The 18767-nt window shown below is 50.2% G+C and overlaps 1 protein-coding gene across 2 annotated transcripts in view; it reads left to right on the top strand.

Annotated features, from left to right (window-relative positions):
* SCARA5 (scavenger receptor class A member 5) overlaps positions 1–18767 on the top strand; it is a 122998-nt gene that overhangs the window by 67864 nt on the left and 36367 nt on the right. For both annotated transcript variants that reach the window (XM_055299926.1, XM_055299925.1), the window contains exons 4-5: positions 6291–6965; positions 16712–16792. In XM_055299926.1, coding sequence (XP_055155901.1) covers positions 6291–6965; positions 16712–16792 — 756 coding nt within the window. The remainder of the gene's footprint in view (positions 1–6290; positions 6966–16711; positions 16793–18767) is intronic.

The following is an 18767-nucleotide window of genomic DNA, read 5'->3' as shown; positions in this document are numbered from 1 at the left end:
CATAAACAGGGCTCAGTGCACAATGAAAATGTAGGGTTCTCTGGTTCAGAAGCAAGAAAAAAAAAAAAAAGCTGGGTTTTTTACCTCCTATTGTCTCTCCACCTGTCATGTAGGTTTTTATTTGCTGTTTACAATGACAAAAACAGGCATAAGGATTTTCAGGCATGACTACAGATCCTCATGGGAAGTGACTGGACCCTGACATCCTCATGGGGGTAGAAGAGAGGATGGCAGGGCCCCCTGGGGAGTGAGAGGCCGAGACCTCATCCCAGGCTGGTTGGAGTGGGGCTGCATGTGAGCTGAGGTGCCAGGGCCCCATCAGACTTCACTTAAACAAACTCAAAGAAAAAATTCTCAAAATTTCCAGCTGGTGACTGCAGAGTATGAAGCCCTCCGCACGGTGTCCTTCTGAGCCTGGAGCCCTGGGGGCCTGCACGGGTAATGCCCTGAGGCTGGCCCTGGTTCTCTCCCACATCTTGGAGTCAGGGGAACCCTAATAAAGGTGTGGAGCTCCACTTTTAAGTTCATTTTCTCTTAAAGTCACGTGTATCCAGAGCTCAGCAAATTCCAGCCAGCTCTACAGACCCCCTGAAAGGAGGCCCCCTCTCTGCCTCTTGGTGCTAGGTCAACATCCTCACTTTCAGCCCCATCCTTTCTCACAGGTGCCTTGTATATGATCTATGAATTCTCATACCCACCTGCCTGCCTTCCCTCAGTGCCATGGGCCTAAATGAACCCAAGGCAGTACGACTGCAAGGTGCAATGGAAGGAGAGTGGACTCCCACGAGCAGCAGAGTGGCCTTGTGCCAGTTACTTAATATCTCTAGTGTTGGTATTTTCTTCTGTAAAATGGTGACACTATCTGCCCGCAGACTTAGGAGGACCACAGGAGAATTGCATGGCATTCAGCAGTGTTCTAGCACCTGTCCCCAACCCACATCCCCCCACACCATGGCCCACCGTCCCTCAGACTGCTCAGATGCCACTTCCCTGCGTGCCCTCCCAAGCCACTAACTAGTCCTCCCGCCTTGTGGGCTGGAGTAGGGCCTCTGCTCAGGTGGCCTGCCGGAGCACTCCAACAGTGCTCCCTTGGAAAGATGGGGAACAGATGCCCTATGCTGTTTTGTGCAAGGGAGGAAAAGTGGGAGAGCCCCCAGGGTTTCAGAGACAGAGCAGCCTGAGCCTGCTTTCATGCTCTGCTACCTTCCTTAGCTTCTTCATCTGAAAAATGGGCATAGTAACTCTTACTTCGTCGGGAAGAGTCTCTTATAAGAACTGAGTTTGGCATGCAGCAGGTGCTTAATAAATGTCATCTCCTGCCCTGCTTCCCCTTATTTGGTAGTTCCACATGTGGCTGACAATCCCAGCAGAAGGTGTTAGAGGATGATATACTAGACTAAGGGACACAGGACCCCGATTCATCTGTATTTTATACTTCTGGCAATCTTTTGACTTCTCTGAGACTCTTTTTCTCCCCTCCTTACGTGAAATTATGAATACTTGCCCTGCCTACCTCCCAAGGTGAATTATGTTGGAAATTAAGTGAGGTGCTGGATGTGAACTTTTATACAAGGATAAAGGGTTATGAACACCACTGCCCAAGGTTTAGGCCACGAAACATCAAACAGAATGCTTAGCTTTCTTCCTCCCCACCGACACACGGATCCTCTGCCCTGCTGGCCTTACAGGTGTGCCAGATGCATTTGGGGAAGGCAGCCCCCGTGGTCAGTCACATCCAGAGCATCTTCACTTAACCAGCACGTGATTTTTGTTTTCATGAATATAAAGGATGACTATGGATCAGAGGGCTAACTCGAGGCCCAGGTATGGGTGGGAACGCAAGGTTCAATTGCTGCTCAGGTAAGAGGGCTGCAGGAGAGGTGTGTGAGCAAGCCTCCCAGCCCCGGGCACAGCCTGAGGCAGACCCTAATGCATTCATCATATATTATTACAGAATCACATGCAGTTACACGTAATTAGGACTCAGCACTCAATACTGAATCAGAATCCAAATTTGAATGCCTACATGATTACTGCTGAGCAGCCTGACTCCGGCCTGGGTTTATGATGGGATGGGGAGCTCACCACCTTCAGAGTTTATTCCATATCTGCATGTCTCTGTTAAAAAAAAAAAAAAAAATTTGTTCTGTGCCTTCTATCCTTTAGCGGTATTGCAGAGTGGCCAAGAGCCAGGAGCCCTAGAACCACACTCCGAGGGCTCAAAGTCAGTCTCCTCCCTTTACTGGCTGTGTGACCCCATGAATTACTTAATCTCTTGTGCCTCGGGTTCCTCGTTCAGAATATGGGGTCATAGTAGTACTTATCTCATAGGGCCGGTAAGTGATTGTGTTCATGTGAAAAGCCCTTAGAATATTGCAAGCACATAGCAAGTCCTCGGGAAATGCCAGTGATTATTGTTACTCTCTGATTTCTCATCCCCTTTGGGGAAGTATAAAAGTTGAAGAATAATGAAAGCACATTAAAAGAAAATATGCCACGCAGAGAGATAAATGAACTGTTTGCATAAACATGAATTAGGAGAGTCACACTCAAGGAAGAATTGTTCCCTGTTGAGGACAACAAACATCTGGAAGGAATTAAATGGGGGAAGAGGGTGGGTGGTGGTGGTGGTGTGGGCTGAGAACATACTGTGACTGTTGGAAAGAGATAATTCATTTTTGGGGTGGGTGATTCCCGAAGAAAGGGAGGTTGCTCTGGGCTTATACAGCATGATTTGATGCCCAGATACTCTTTACTCCTCCAAATAATTTCTGTTCTGATTAGCCTGGGTACCTAATATGCCAAAACCATTCCTTCAAGCTAATGCATTACCTTGAAAAGGCCACTTCTAAAATGCACATATATTAACATAACAAAAAATGACAAGGTACCGTCTTATATCTGCAACATTAACAATATGAGGACTGTGGCACTTGTTGCACTATCTGGTCTGTTTAACCTGGCACACTAGAACATCTATAAGTGTGCATATAAATAGGCATCACTTTGGGGGAAGTTATTTGGCTGGAGTTTTTTAGAATCACAAAAATGTTTATACCCTTTGATTCCCTAATCCAACTTCTGGGAATTTATTGTTAGGAATATTTTCAAAACAAGGAGAGACCTTTCTGCTTTTATTGTCTATGATAGAAAAAAAAAATTCAACAGTAAGAGAATGGGTAAATTACAACACATTCCTTTGATGGGTGCTACGGGGCCACCCAAGTTTTAATTGTAAAAGACAGAGAGAAGGATTAGAACATGCTTATGAAATAGTCATATTAGGGGGGAAAAAACAAGCAACTCAGAAATCAAACTGTAAAGATTGGGGATGTGTATGGATGGAGCAAGAGAAAGAAAGCCAGTGTGCTTTGTGGAAGACTTTTCTTTCTTTCTTTCATTTGGGTGTATGTTAATACTGGTTGTGCCATGAACAATAATAAAAGACCCAAATGAACTCTCAGGGAAGGAGTAGCCGACTGTCCATCGTTTTCGTGTGAGCTAGTGTCAGCTCAGTTGCCTGGACTGAGAGAGGGGACCCAAGAACTGCCAGATTCTAAGAGGGGAGCTGATGGGCAAGGCCAGGGCTCCCCAAGGGCACAGGACACCAGTTAGGCATGGGTACCGCCTGTGGAGGGCAGGGGGTGGGGAGCCTGCAGAGAGCGGGAGTAAGGGAGCTTGCCTACCTCATGATGTTGCCACTGGCAGGCCTGGAGGTGAAAGCAAGGAGGTTGCCCTGTTCCTTTGAGTCACTCACAAATCCCAGTTTTCAAAGCAGAACTTGCAAAGCTCTGAGCATTCTTTATTGCATCTGATAAGCTGCGGTGTCTCTTTGAACTCCAGGGGCATTGTGGGCAGGGATTGGCACTAAATTATCGGGCTGTGTTCCAACTGCTCCGTCTCTAATACTTGCCATCCAATCTGGGTTGAATATTGGACAAACATGCTGGTTTTAAAATTGAGTCCCGGCCTATGGTGATTTCTTCAGCAGACAGTTCCTGTGGTTACTTAGGTGGTGACTGGGTCACAGATTCATTCCCCCAGAACCTCTACTTCTATTGACAACTCTTCAGCTAAGCTCCCAGAGCAATGCACTAGACCAGGAGGCCGAAAGCACGCCATTAGGCAGTTCGCTTATACTCTTCCTGGCCTCAGTGTTTTTGTCTGGAAGCTGTGGGAAATTTTCACCAAGGACTGCATAGACCCAAATCCAATGGCCAAAGTCTGAAAAGCCCAGCTGAAGCTAAACAGAGTGCAGTTTGGGCCACATGAGACGTCTCATGTCCAGAGTGAAGGAGATGATCCTGCTACCATGATCTGCCCAGTCTGTCCACATCTTGGAAAACCACACTTGGATCACACACCACCTCTAGGGGGATGTTGACACACTCAAGAATGTGCAGGGAAGGGTGGCCAGGATGTATGGAGGTTTAAAACCTAGTCGGGAGAGAACAGATGCAGGAAATGCAGATTTTCAACCAGAAATTTTGAAATTGTGAAGAGCTGTCTTGTGGAAAAAATATTTCACGAGCTCTATATGACTCCCAAAGGGCAGGCTTAGTGGATAGAAACTACAGGAAGGCAAATCTCCAGTCTGAACAGAATGCAAAACATTCCAACAGTTAGAAGTAATTGAAGGCGGAGAGGCAGGTATCAGCAGAGGCTGGGTAACCACTTGGCATGTGATTTTCTTGGAGATTAAAGTTCTGGGGGAGCAGGAAGCTGAGATGGGGATTTCAAGGCTCCACCTAGCGCTATGAGTCTCTGAATCTAATTTGAAATGACTTGGTTCCTCCAGAAGCATCACAAAGTACGGCAGCAGCTGGTCTTCCAGTGGCTCAAGCACCCACACGGCTATCTGCCCCCTTCCAAACCTGAGGTTCTGGAAGAGTTATCCTATCCCAATTTCTCATTGTTCGAACAGGCTGTGGATGAAGGCCCCTGCTCTCCCCATTTCAAGACTTCCGAGGCAGAGCTCCTCCTGTGCCTCATCTACCTCCACCTCTGACTCTGTCCCCCCACTTCTACTACTAGTTTGTTTCCATTTCTCTCATGTAGACCAGAGGTGGGTACAGCCCTGGACAATGCACAACAAACTGATCACAAGCACCCAAGACTCCCAGCACCAGGGTTTGTGGTGTACTTGAGTCAGTGCAGCCCACAAGCTTCCAGGAGGAATTCTACTGGATTGGAATTAAGATGCACATCCCTCCCCTTAGTATTGTAAAATAGCTGCTTATCACCAAGAAAAGGAAACTTCTCTAAGGAGAAAGGGTGAAGTCACTGAGATGGGTTGTTTGCTTGAGGAAGGAATTAGAGGATTTAGAAAAAGGATTGGAGGGGGCCCAGTAGGGAGTATATAAAAGCATCTGTACCTGCCCAGAGGGACTCTCTCCCCAATAAGGGGGTTGTGGGGGGTGGGGTGGGACCCTGGCATCAGGAAGCTGGGAGTGTTACCTAGATCCTGGCTGACTCTGCTGCTGGCATGGTTTCTTCAAACAATTCTGGAGCAGCCTTATAGGGAAGCACCCCACTTCTGGATGTGTGTTGGAATCCTGGCTTCTGAGCTTCCTTGCTGTTCTACCTTGGGTGACTTCAACAGCTCTCACCCTAAAGGGGGGTTAATGATGGTGCCTGCCTCCCAGCCTTGAGAGGCTAGCCCTCAATATCTTAGGGGCTACCAGGTGCAACTGCTGATAGCCAGTCATTTTCAACATACAGAAATGACAATGCCATATGGATAGACCTCATGCATAATGGTTAGATGAGTACAATTAGCCTGCCCCTTAGAATTATCTTGGGCTCTTTTAAGAACGCCACACCCCAAACCAGTTCAATCAGAGGGAGACAGAACATGAAAGACTCCTAACTCTGGGAAACGAACTAGGGGTGGTGGAAGGGGAGGTTGGGGGGTGGGGGTGGGGGTGACTGGGTGGCGGGCACCGAGGTGGGCACTTGACAGGATGAGCATTGGGTGTTATTCTGTATGTTGACAAATCGAACACCAATAAAAAATAAATTTATTTTTTTTAAAAAAAAGGAAAAAAAATCAGAAATTTTGTGGGCGGGACACGTGAGCAGGTGAGTCTAATGGGCAGCCCAGTTTGGGGACCACCGACTTAGCGCAGTGCCCGGGATCTACCAAGGCACTCAAACAAAGTCACCCTCTAATTTCCCTTCATCTGTCGTTTATTGAGCACCTACTGCACGCCAGGCTGTGGCGGGGCCTGCCTCTTGGGCCCGGGGCACCTCCCCCGCGGAGCTCATCTCTCCCCCTCCCCCCTCCGCAGTGTCCAGGCCCCGGAGCTCCCCCGACGACCTGAAGGCGCTGACTCGGAACGTGAATCGGCTGAACGAGAGCTTCCGGGACTTGCAGCTGCGGCTGCTGCAGGCTCCGCTGCAGGCGGACCTGACGGAGCAGGTGTGGAAGGTGCAGGATGCGCTGCAGAACCAGTCGGACTCGCTGCTGGCGCTGGCGGGGGCGGTGCAGCGGCTGGAGGGCGCGCTCTGGGGGCTGCAGGCGCAGGCGGCGCAGGCCGAGCAGGCGGTGGCCCTGCTGCGCGACCGCACGGGCCAGCAGAGCGACGCGGCGCAGCTGGAGCTCTACCAGCTGCAGGTAGAGAGCAACCGCACCCAGCTGCTGCTGCGGCGCCACGCCGGCCTGCTCGACGGGCTGGCGCGCAGGGTGGGCGTCCTGGGCGAGGAGCTGGCCGACGTGGGCGGCGCGCTGCGCGGCCTCAACCACAGCCTGTCCTACGACGTGGCCCTGCACAGCACGCGGCTGCAGGACCTGCAGGTGCTGGTGAGCAACGCCAGCGAGGACGCGCGCCGCATGCGGCTGGTGCACATGGGCATGGAGCTGCAGCTCAAGCAGGAGCTGGCCGTGCTCAACACGGTCACCGAGGACCTGCGCCTCAAGGACTGGGAGCATTCCATCGCGCTGAGGAACATCTCCCTCGCCAAAGGTAGCCGCCTGCCCCCGCCCCACCTGTTAGGCCCCTCTTCCTGGGGACCCCTCCCTCTCCCCCAAGGGCTCAGGAGCCCCCTGCTGCTCCCTCAATCCACCTGCCATTGGGAAGACTCCAATGCCTCTGCTAAATCGTGACCTAGGGGACCCTGGAAGTTTCTGCCCAAATGGCCTGTGCCCATTCCCCAGCCTGTGTAGGTCTCTCCCCTGGAGGACCTAACCTCCCTTCTACCTCCCAGAGAGGACACTCGGGGTCCACACCCCCCAGACATAAGAATGGCCAAGGGTGGCTAATGGGGGGCCGGGTAGTCAGAGCTTGGGTGTACCAGCGGGAGCCTCCCAGCATTTCTGGCTGTGGAAAAAGCAGAGGGGTCCGGCCACAGGCTCAGGCCGGGAAGGAGAGGCACTCCTCCAATGCTAGAGCTACAATGAATTGGAGAATCCCAAATTTGAACTTGACCTTCCCGGCTGTTGTGAACTATACGCATCCAGACAGAAGAACATATTTTCTTTCTTTTTTTTTTTAGATTTTATTTATTTATTCATGAGAATACACACACACACACACACACACACACACACAGAGAGAGAGAGAGAGAGGCAGAGACACAGGCAGAGGGAGAAGCAGGCTCCACGCAGGGAGCCTGACGTGGGACTCGATCCCGGGTCTCCAGGATCATGCCCTGGGCTGAAGGCAGCGCTAAACCGCTGAGCCACCTGGGCCACCCAAGAACATATTTTATTTAACAGTTTCTTAGCTGCATATATAACTAACTCTTAAAAATAATGGCAAAAATGTGTAAGCCTCCATTGGTACTCTTGCCCCAGGCCTATGAACTCTAGAGCCTTTAGAGCCAGCTTCTCTCTTTTCCACACCTAACTGGTCCCCCCCTCCCTTCTCCCCCACCCCTTCCTACTACCTACCGTCTGCCCTGCACATCACTGTCAGGGGCACCTATCGTGAAATGCACATTTCCCACATCACCCTCCTGCTCAGCACCCCACCATGGCTTGCCAGTTTCTGCCAGATTCAATAAATACTCCTTAGGCAGTAGGCAATAATAATAATAATAATAATAATAATAATAATAAATACCACGGTGGACTTCGCCTGCCAGGTACTGTGCCTCTTAAGAAGCATGCCTCGTGTGATGTCTTTTATTTTAAATTTTTTAATGACATATAGTCGACACACAATGTCACATTAGCTTCAGGTGTACAGCATAGTGATTAGAAAATTCTATACCTAATGCTTGTTCACTGCAAATGTAGCTATGGCCAGATAATATCTTTTAAAAATAACAGTGGGAGCACTGATTCAGGAAGCTGCTCACAGCCTCCCACTAGGAGGTGATGGGGCCAGGATTTGGACCCAAGCTGCTCTGATCCCAGAGCTGATGTGCTGTCTATTGCACACCCGACCCCCACCTGTCTTCCCTGACTTTTTCTCTGACTGTTCCCTGCTCCCCGAGGTTACAAATGGAACAGTCTGTAGGAGCAAGTCGAGCAATGTCATTGAGTAAAGTGATCTTGGTGTCAGAGGAGTAGTAGCGGCTTATGGCAGGTCCACTCGATTTTGGCCAGGCTGAAATATGGACCTGACATGCACAAAGTCTCCCATTTCTCACAAGAAACCAGAAACATGGAATGTTCTAGTAACTTTTATTTGTCTAATTCTGTAGGTGGTGTATTGTCCATAAACAGCCAGTTTCCATCCCCCTGCCCTGTGAGAAGCATCCGGTCCAGTGGGACACGTCTCGTCACTGCCCCAGAGACATAGCCCGCCCTTCCCACTGCCATCCTTTACTCTAGCTATTGCTCCTACTGGTGGCTCCTCCTTCCTTTTCCTCATTATCATCCAGATCCCCGGATCCTTCAGATCTCACTCAAACCAACCTCCTGCAAGAACCGCACTGGACCCTCTAGCTCACTGAAGTCTCCCTCCTCTGAGCTTCTCCATTCTTTTCAGGGCAGAAAAGAGTAATGATGGAGCCTTCCATTTGCATAGTACTTTCCAGTCCACAGACTGCTTTGGGGTACATCATTTCATTTTAGAGTGGGTCCCTATGACTGACTGTGAGGTTGGTTGAAGGCAGACTTTGTTATTGGGGGCAGGGTAGGACTCCTGCAGAAAAACAAGTGAGGCTCCCAGAGGAAGTGCCTGATTTACACAAGGCCACGCAGCTGGTAATGATCTGACCCAGGATTTTCTGTTTTCAAACAGTTTTAATAAGGTTTAATTTACATGCCGCGGCGCTCACCCATTGAAGTGTATAATTCAACGATCAGGCCAGGATACTGAACCCACTGCCCGGTGCACTACACCCCAGACCGCCCTCCTGTGTCCCACCCTGCTCCCCCCAACACCTGACAGTCCAGTGCACATAACTGGGATCCCATAAATGTTTGTGAAGCAATGTTAGATCTTCAACCTAAGCAGTCAGAATATTGGTTTTCTTCTCCTGGGTCACTCGGGCTTTCACTTCGCAGAAATCAAAGGGAGACAGGAGGTAGAATTCATTCTTCTAGATCCACACCCCTGGGATTTTACGTTTTCCCATCTTCTCTTTCCTTTGGTCTCCTCTGCCCATAGCAGTCGGTCAGGTAGTTACTGATAATAGCAACTCTACCGAATTACGACCCACTCTGAGCCAGACGCTGTGCTGACATTAATTCTCCCAATAGACATCAAAGACTACTACTCCTCACATCCTGCCAAACAGTATGATTGTCCCTATTTTATAGATGAGAAACTTGAATAACTTTCCCACTCTTTCTTACACAATTGGCAAGTAGCCAAGTCAAGGTGTGAATATAGGTCTTCCTGGTTCAGAAACCATGTTCTTGTCACCTGACCATCCTGATTTCTAGGGTGGAAAGTTGCCAGCTCTGAGCAATGAAGGGAGAAGAGGGGGTGGTCCCTTGGACTCCATTTGGAGGGTCCTTGGGGGTAGCCCCTTCCCGCTTCCTTCCTCTTGCAGTCAGCAGAGGTCACCAGGCCTCCGGCTGGTGCCTCCTCCTGGGCCTCTCTGAGATTTCACATCCTGCCTTGCTTCTATAACTTGCAAGCGCGCTCTCCTTGGCTTGAACTGAAGCTGCTCTGGGCATTCATTTGTGAAGTTTCTTCCAGTGGGATTCTCTAAGTAGTCTTTCTTTGGTCATTACTAAACATTACCAAAAGGTTCTTACCAAAGAATCTTGCCAAAAGATTCACACTCTGTTCCCTGGAACTGGAAGTTTCGTGTCAATGCTGCCCAGGCCTGCCTTCCAGTCCTCAAGCTTCGGGTTCATGATGGGCCACTGTACTTTGGATATGAACGCCCCTCAGTCCCTCTGGCTCCCAGAATCACCACCGCACTGGGTACTTCCCTTCCCCATCTCCTTCTCTCATGGTTGCCAGGGACCCAACTGGGATGACTCCCGAGGATTCTGTTGGACATATCTGATGTAATTACCATTCAACTCTAATGAGACAAAACTCTACCCTGGCTTTTGGATAAGGGATGGTTTACCAGCTAAGCTTCTGTGCATTTCCGTACTGCTCTCTGGAATGGCCTTTCTGCCCTAACTTTGTCCAGTTCCTCTCTTAGCCTTTAAACACACACATGCACCCACATTCACGCTCACACATACACTCACACTCTTCCACTCTTTGCCCTTGGCTGGTGCAGAATCCAAAAATACTCAACTATGTGTATTTTTCAAACATGACCTTATTTATGTTATTCTTGGGCTTGACCCCAAATGGTTTTCATTCTCTCACTTCATTATACAGTTTTCTATGAATTTTGTCTCTGGTTTGTCTTTTATATACACCCCCAGCAGTACTTTCTATTTTCCGCTTTGGATTTTCAGTATTAATCACATCCGTTGAAATCTGTCTGTGGTTTGAAAGAAGCAGAGAACTTAGATGATCAGAGAGAGAAGGCATCCAGGAGGGAGAAAGATAACCAGAGAAAGGAGGCATATCAGGAAGGGAGAGATAACCAGATGAAGGAGGGCATACCAAGAGGAGGGAAATAACCAGAAAGGGGAGGCCTACAGGAGGGGGAAGGAGTGAACCAGGCAGGAAGGCAGGACTCTCTGCCATATTCAGATGGCCTGTTTGCTAGATGGATGGTTATAGAATCACAGTAGTAATAGGCTCTGCAATCAGCTAGTCCTCTCCTCTTGCCTTACAGTTGAGGATGTGAGGCCCAGAGAGGGAGGTGACTCAAATCCCAAGCCAGAGACCCAGCTGGGTCTCAAAAATACATCTCTCAAGTCATGAGAACAAGTTGGCAGAGCAGACTTACCTGTGAGCTGCTTTTTCAAGAAAACACACCATGTAGTAGAGAGCCCAGCCGTGTTTACAGAGGGATGACATGATGGAGCGACGCCTTGGGTCCTGGGCTCCAACTCCGGCCTCTAGTGCACAGGGACATGTTGGAAGTGTCAAGTGTCTCTGTGAACTGGGCCATATGTAACTAGTGTTTGTACCTCACTGAGGACTAGGAAGCACAGCCCGGGTGGCTGCTCCCTAGGTGGGCTGGACGGCAGTCTGTCTGGTGGCCTTCTGCATCGGCCTCCCTGCTCAAAAGGCCCTGAGCACTAGCAGTGCCACCCAGCCTGGCCCACCACCCCTTAGCCCAGGAGGCCCAGAGGAAAGCCACCCCGGCAGGTTGGGCGGGAGCCAGAGACAGCCCCTTATGCCTCTGGATCAAGTGTCCCCAGGGCTGGGAAACACAGCTGACAGTCCCTGCCCCACACACGTAGCAAAGGACATTGGAGAGCGTGCAAAACTGTAGAGGTAAAACTGGCAGCCCAGTGCCCCAGTGACGTCGAGGGTGGAAGTAGGGTAGTTAATTGAGGGACTCCACCTTGGTCAGCCGCCCTTGGATTAGCGTGGTGCAGGAGGTGGTATTTATATTACGATTTTGGTTGCTGTTCTGCTGGCTTCAGGCCCAGTTCATCAGCTGTCCCTGTCCTGATTCCAGCACAGGCAGGTCCTCCACCCCATCACTCATTCCAGGATCCAGGAAGAGAGAACGGATTGCTTCTCCCTCCCTGTTGGCTGGTCCCCAGAAGAACCCTGGTATTTCTCCCAAATGTTCAGTCATATATCCTTCATCCTGTTCAGGAAATGTTTCCAGCTGGCACAGTTCATGGGCAGCCCCTTGGGGGCAGAGCCGCACTGGGGACAGTGTGGAGGGAGGCTGGGCACAGGGTGCAGGGTTCTCTCCATCCTCCTCTTCCTTCTCCCTATCTTCCATGTAGAACATGGGATGAAAGAGAAGCTGGCACCCCAGACTAGAAGCGGAGTAGATGAGGGCTCTGGACCTGTTTTCACAGTTGAGGAGAAAAGACCCTGCTTCTCCTTGTCCCAGACCGCCTCCATGCTCTGGCCTGCTCTAGTGACAGAAAAGATGAGCGAGTCACAAGTCACAATATAAAGAGTCAAGATCTTAAAAAGCTCACTGGGTCCCATTAGGACTGCTGGTACCATAACGGCTTCTACAAGTGCCCACAAGTCATTCGTAGAATCTCTACGATGTGCCAGGTGCCGTGTGAAGCACAGGGCCACAGAAGGTGGGGTTCCGGCCCTACAGACAGGCCTGTCCTCTTTGGGGACTGCTGCAACACAAGATGAATGACAAGGCCCCATGAATAGCTCACAAGGTGGCCTGCCCGGGTTCAGGGGTGCTTCCATGAGGACTTGGTGCATGGTTATGTCTGAGGGGCCTTCCAGCTCTGAGATTTGGGGAGCACTCTGCTCAGATACCCTGAGAGGTCAGAACGGTGTGTGTGGAGGTGAGCGTCAGGCCTGTAGGGGACAGGGCTCTTGGAAAGGAAGAGATTTGGCGGATGTTTGGGAATACAGGATAATGTTTTTGTTGAGGTAAAGGAGGGCTTATTTCCAGAAGTATCCGACTGTGAGTTTGCAGAAGGGGTCAGATGGGGGATGATCTGCAGGGGTCTCCGATAGAGGAGTGTTGGCCCATTGTGCTATGAAGGATCTCAGAGGCTGTGAGGTCACTAGATTCTGACAAGATTAATGGGACAGCCATGTGCACAATGGGTTTTAGAGAGACCGCAGACAAGGAGATCTTTAAAGAGACTGGGAGCAAGACCTCAATGAGCATGGGAGCCGTGAGGAACGAGGCAGAGACATGACAGGAGAAAGAATCACCTCGATGATGAGCTTTGGTGAGTAAGGGGGCATGGGGGACAGAGAAAAAGGAGGAGTTAATGCAAGCTCAAGAGTTTTGGCCCAGATTCCAGGGGAAATGATAAAAAGTCAGACCCTCAAGGGCACATGACCCACAGGCAGCAGTGATTTGAAGAAGCACTCAGTAGCTGGAGCTCCTAAGGTGAAGCCTGGCCCCGTGAGACTCACACTGGCCACGTTTTAGGTCCTCCTAAGTCTGCAGGGCCAGTTCCATCTAAGGGCATGACTAAGGCTTGGAAATCAGCACCCACCTCTACCACGTTGTCTACCCCAACATCCTCCCAGTTCATCTCCAGTAAAGCCCCCAATAACCACTTATCTGTGTCTTAAAAACATCCTATACCCACGTATAGGATGTCTTCAGACCTGCCTCTCCCTGAATGAGCCAGCCAAGCTTGGCAAGGTGATTCCACAGGCAGCTCAGCATGGCTGTGCGTGGTGATCTTGGAATAGTTCTGATGAAGCATTATGAAAGTGGGGGGATAGATGGTCAGGATGGCTTTGCCCACTCAAAAGTTACCCAGCCCCTTTATATCCAGCATGCCATGTAATCACTTACTCCTCAAATGTCTGGGGAAGGAACTTTAACTTAGAATTTCTAGAACCAGGACCTGAACCCAAGACACTCCATAGCCATACTCAACCCCTACCTTCCAAATGATCTCCGCCACCCTGAGGCACCACCACCAGGGTCATTCCCTGGGCAACATCCTCCCTTTGTGAGAATTACTCTTGGGAAGATCCATACATTGAGTCATAGGAGAGCAAATAGAACAAATCATTGGAGTGTTCAGTTCATTGCCTCCTTGACTCCCTCCAGTCTGGAAGCACTGAGTTCCACGTGGGGAGGATGGGACAGTGAAGAGGGACAAGGAAGGGAGTGTACTGGGCACAGGGAGAAGGAGGCCCTTCCCAGGGACAGCTCGTGGAGTGCAGACATCCAGGCAGCCCTGTTTGCCGTGCTGCCGAGATGGCTGGAAAGGGAGTGGAAAGCTCCCCGGCTCCTTCCACCAAGCCTTTCCTTTGCCGTGGAATCTGAGCTGTGTTCTAAGCAGTTTCTGGCTCTCAATGCAGTCGTCTGAAAACTGGGCTCAACATGATCAGTCTCACTTTGCTTTTCTTCATAGAAGAGAGGAACATGGCCACAGAACCCGGTCCCCTTTAAATGATTGTGCGTAACGCATGCATTTTTAAATTGTTGACTGATTTTTCCCTGTGTATGTGCCACTGAATCATTACTCAGCTGTCAACTTGGGTTAGGGTCTGAGGATGGTGCCAACTTTTGGAATGTATCAGTACATCTCGGTCTTGGCTGCCCGGTTGTTTTGTATGTATTAACACCCTCTGATCTCATTCATTCATCAAATATTTATTGTGCAATCCATCGCTGCTATGCTGTGAGTGTACATGTTTTGGTTTCCTAGGGCTGCCATAACAAAGGACCACAAACTGATTGGCTTAAAACAACAGAAATTGATTCTCTCACAGTTCTGGAGGCTGGAAGTCTGAAGTCAAGGTGTCCACGGGGTCATGTTCCCTCTGTAAGCTCTAGGAGACAATCCTTCTTGGCCTCGTCCTAACTTCTGATGGTTGCTGACAATCCTTGGCATACCGTGGCTTGTAGACACTCTGCCTCGCTTGTCACATAGCATTTTCCCTGTGTGTCTGTCTGTGCTTTATCGTCTTATAAGAACACCGGCCACCCCGCTCTAGGATCACCCCCTCTTAACTAATTCCATCTGCAAATGACCGTATTTCCAAATAAGGTCACATTGTGAGGATCCAAGTGGACATGAATTTTGAAAGGACACTCTTTTAATTCACTACAATATGGTTTTGGTATTTTTCCTTGGTCTTCTTTTTCTGTCGCAAGGCAGCAGGAGTGGGGAGCTTGGAGTCTGGATCTTCACAGCTGGGACAGCAATTTTGTTAGGGAAGAGAGAACACATACACCTAGGAGTCCAGGACCAGGCGGTGCCAGATAAATGTCAAAGGGCACCACGTATATCTGTTCAGATGGGCTGTGTCCACCCTTGGCAGGAGTGCTGGTCCAGAGAAGCTCTGGCCAGGAGGGCAGCCATGAGCCACTTGGGGTGGAGGTGGGGACAGGACAACATGGGAGATTGACTGGGGGGCAGGAAGGTCTAACTGTATTCTGGGAACGGTGAGCCATCTAGTGTGACAAGTGAGGCAGAGGGGATGGGCCAGACAGACCAGAGTCGGAACCTGGGCTCCTTTTCTCACTGCCTGACTGTGTGGCCTCAGACAAGTAACTTCAACACCCAGCCTTGTGGGGACTTAATCCAGTCACATATGCTGGAATCCCATGGTGGAGCCTGGCTCTGGAAGAAAGCCCAGTTTGGGAGCAATTAGACGCCCCTCTTCCCCTCAGGTGCTCAAGCCCAAAATCTGAACCTGATCCTGGTCTTCTCCCCTACCTTCACCTCTGTTCAGCCAAGGTCTGTCTGTCCTACCTCCAAACAGCTGTTCACATCCCTCCAGATGACCACTGCCCTAATTCAGGGCTCCCATCTGGAGTGCAGCCTCCACATGGCCTCCCTGCCTTTGCTTTCCCTCCCATCCTGAGCCATTTTCCAATATGGCAGCCTGAGCCCTCTTCCTCGTGTGCTGCTCTGATCACACTCATGTTTTCTTTAGGCCTGCTGTGGCTTCAGGTGCCCTCAGGATCAAGTACAGCAGTTAGGCGGGCCTCTAAGACCCCCGCTTCCTCACCCTTCTCATCCTATCATGTGCCCCCCGGTTCTAATCCTACTATGGCTCCCATACCTCTTTCTTTAAGCTCTTGTAGGGATTGTTCCCTCTGCCTGGAGCTCTGCTTTTCGTTCTGTCTCAGTCCAGGCCACTGTAATAAAATGCCCACGGACTGGGCAGCTTACGCAGCAGGCATTTATTTCTCACAGTTCCTCAGGCTGGAAGTCTGAGATCAGGGTGCGGCCTGGTTGGGTTTTGAGGAGAGCTCTCTTCCTGGCTTGCAGATGGCCACTTTCTTGCTGTGTCCTCACATGGCACAGCGAGAGGGAGAGGGAGAGGGAGAGGGAGAGGGAGAGGGAGAGGGAGAAAGAGCACCCAAGCATGATGAGGGAGGGAGCAAGAGGACTGTCTGGTGCCTCATACCGGGAGCCCTATCCTCATGAGCTCATCTAAACCTGTTCACTTCCAAAGGCACCACCTCCAAATACCATCCCACTGAGAATTAGGGCTTCAGCACGTGCATTTGTTGGCGGGGGGTGGGGGAGATGGAGAATCAGAGATAATCAGTCCATAACACACTTCCATCCTCCCTTGCCTTAGCTGCCTTCTCTTCTTCCTTGACTTCCACTTTGGAGATTACTTCTTCCAGAAAGCTTTCCCTGATTCTCCCATACATACAAGGCTGGGCTAGGTGGAGCCCTACATGCTTCCTAAGCATCAATGCTGACCCTTCCTGTCTTTAACAGGGAGTTTTTGTTTCCTCTACAGGCAGCCCGTTCCAGATAGCTACCTTCTAACCTTGGTGCCATTTGTAACCCTTTCAGGACCACCGGGCCCCAAAGGTGATCCAGGAGATGAAGGGAAGAAAGGCGAGCCTGGGATCCCTGGATTACCTGGACTTCGAGGTAATTGGGAGGACCCGGGAGGAACCTGGACATACCAAGAAGGGGAGGGTGCCCCCAATCCATCTCTGACCCCCTACTTTCTCCCTGGAAGGGTGCCCAATCCTCCCAGCTTCAAATGCCCTGTTCTGTCAAGAGACCGACAAGTTGTTTGTATAATAAAAGGATGGAGCAAATACTTCTTCTTGTAAAGTACCAGGATCAGAAGGAAGAGGATGCACAAGGGGCTCCTTGCTCCCTGAGGCCTACTTCCCACCGCAGGGGTCAGGGTTCATAGGACCAGAGCCATCAGAAGGAATGGAACATGTTCTGCAAGTAGGTCGCTCCTCTGCAGCGTTTCCGGAGTCACCAGACACCTGATGCTCCCTCCTCCTTGCTGATTCTGCCCAGATCAGTGAACACACTAGAGACAGCTCTGAAGATCTGGTGGCTGGTGGGCAGGGGAGCTTGCAGCCTTCTGGAAAGAGTGTGTTCTTCTTAGATTCACTGTCTCGGAAGTTCCTCTTTTGCTGCTTTATCAGACTTTGATCCCAGTCTGTTCCCTTCTGAGCCTCTGCTGTGAGCAGCATTTTTCTAGGAGAGTGCAGAGCCTTCTAAATGATATAAGAAAAGGGGAAGTTTATTTGGGGAGAGATGTCTGTTTATGTCAGGAGTTATATCTCTAAACCACCCCCTTCCTAAATCCCGAGAAGGTTGCAAACAGGAGAGTGGACAGACGCTAGCAGGAGGAGAGCTCATGGCCTGGCCACCCCCCTTGGCTCCCCACCCCAGGAACTCCCCAAATTCAGAACTGAGGATGCCTAGACACTCGCAGGGCTGTGAAAGCTCTTTTTCTGCCTTATTAAATTATACGATGGGGAGTTCTGGGCATATCTCATACAGATTTAGAATTCTGTGGCAACGGGGCACTTGGACTCCACACAGGTACCCTGCATTAGGGAGGAAAAAAAGAAACCAATCCTCCCTTCTCCGAGGTCCCACCATCCTCTGGGGCCCATCGTCCTCTTCCAGACATTTGATGTTAGCTCTGGAGAAATAATTACTGGAAGACAGGTTTTTCCAAGTCACGGAAAAAGACCAGAGAAAGCCAACTCACATTCAAAGCAGGAAAGAACAAGTAATCAGTTAATTAAGAGTTCTCTGCTTTACAGAGATAACTCTGGGCTTAGGTCAGGCCTCTGGGGGCGCAGGGTTCTCACTGGGTGAAAGCATTTGTTGATTCTGGCTCTCGGTGGTGACATGCAGGCGATGGCCACAGGGCCTCGTGGCCACAAGCCCTGGGGCCTGTTCTGGCAGCAGTCGCCCATCTCATTTACTGGCCTTGCTGACTTTCTCCCTCCTCCTCAGCCTATGACCCCCTTTGCTCTACCTCCCTGGATGTACAGCAGGGAAAGGATCTTCATGGGTTTTTTCCTTAAAGAGGATGAAGTCTCATCTTCCTTCTGCCCTAAATACCAGTAAGCGCTTTTCATCCAGCGTGAGATGAAGACCACAGGCTTTCAGTTCAGGAAGGCCAGGGCTCAGATCCTGCCCCCAGCAGCACCCTCTGCTGCGTGACCGTGGGCAGGTTACTTAACCTCTCTGGGCCTCAGTTTCCCCGTGTGTACCATAGGTGAAATAATACCTCAGTTTATTGTGAGGATAAAGTGGGATCCTTTATGAGAAGAATCCAGAACAGTGTCTGACACATAAAAAAGACTCAAAAAAATTTTTTTCAAATGTTCGCCGAATTTAAATCTCCAGCATAGCTAGAGGTAAAGGGACATCTCCCAAATGGAGTGGGTTCCACTGCCATCACTCACAATAGAATTGGACCTTTGGGGGGGGAGGGGGGAGGGGGTCCAGCCTAACTGGATAAAGGGTACCGGTGGGGAAGTTTTGTGCTGACCTTTCGGACACTGCTTTCGCAGCAGTTAACTGAGAAGGTCAAGAACTTTCTTTAGGTTAACTGAGAAGAATCAAGAAGGAAAAGCTGCAG

Source organism: Nyctereutes procyonoides, unplaced genomic scaffold, assembly GCF_905146905.1.
Source record: "Nyctereutes procyonoides isolate TBG_1078 unplaced genomic scaffold, NYPRO_anot_genome, whole genome shotgun sequence".
Classification (NCBI taxonomy): Eukaryota; Metazoa; Chordata; class Mammalia; order Carnivora; family Canidae; genus Nyctereutes; species Nyctereutes procyonoides.
The sequence above is the reverse complement of the archived record's forward strand: the minus strand, read 5'-3'. Positions and strand labels throughout refer to the sequence as shown.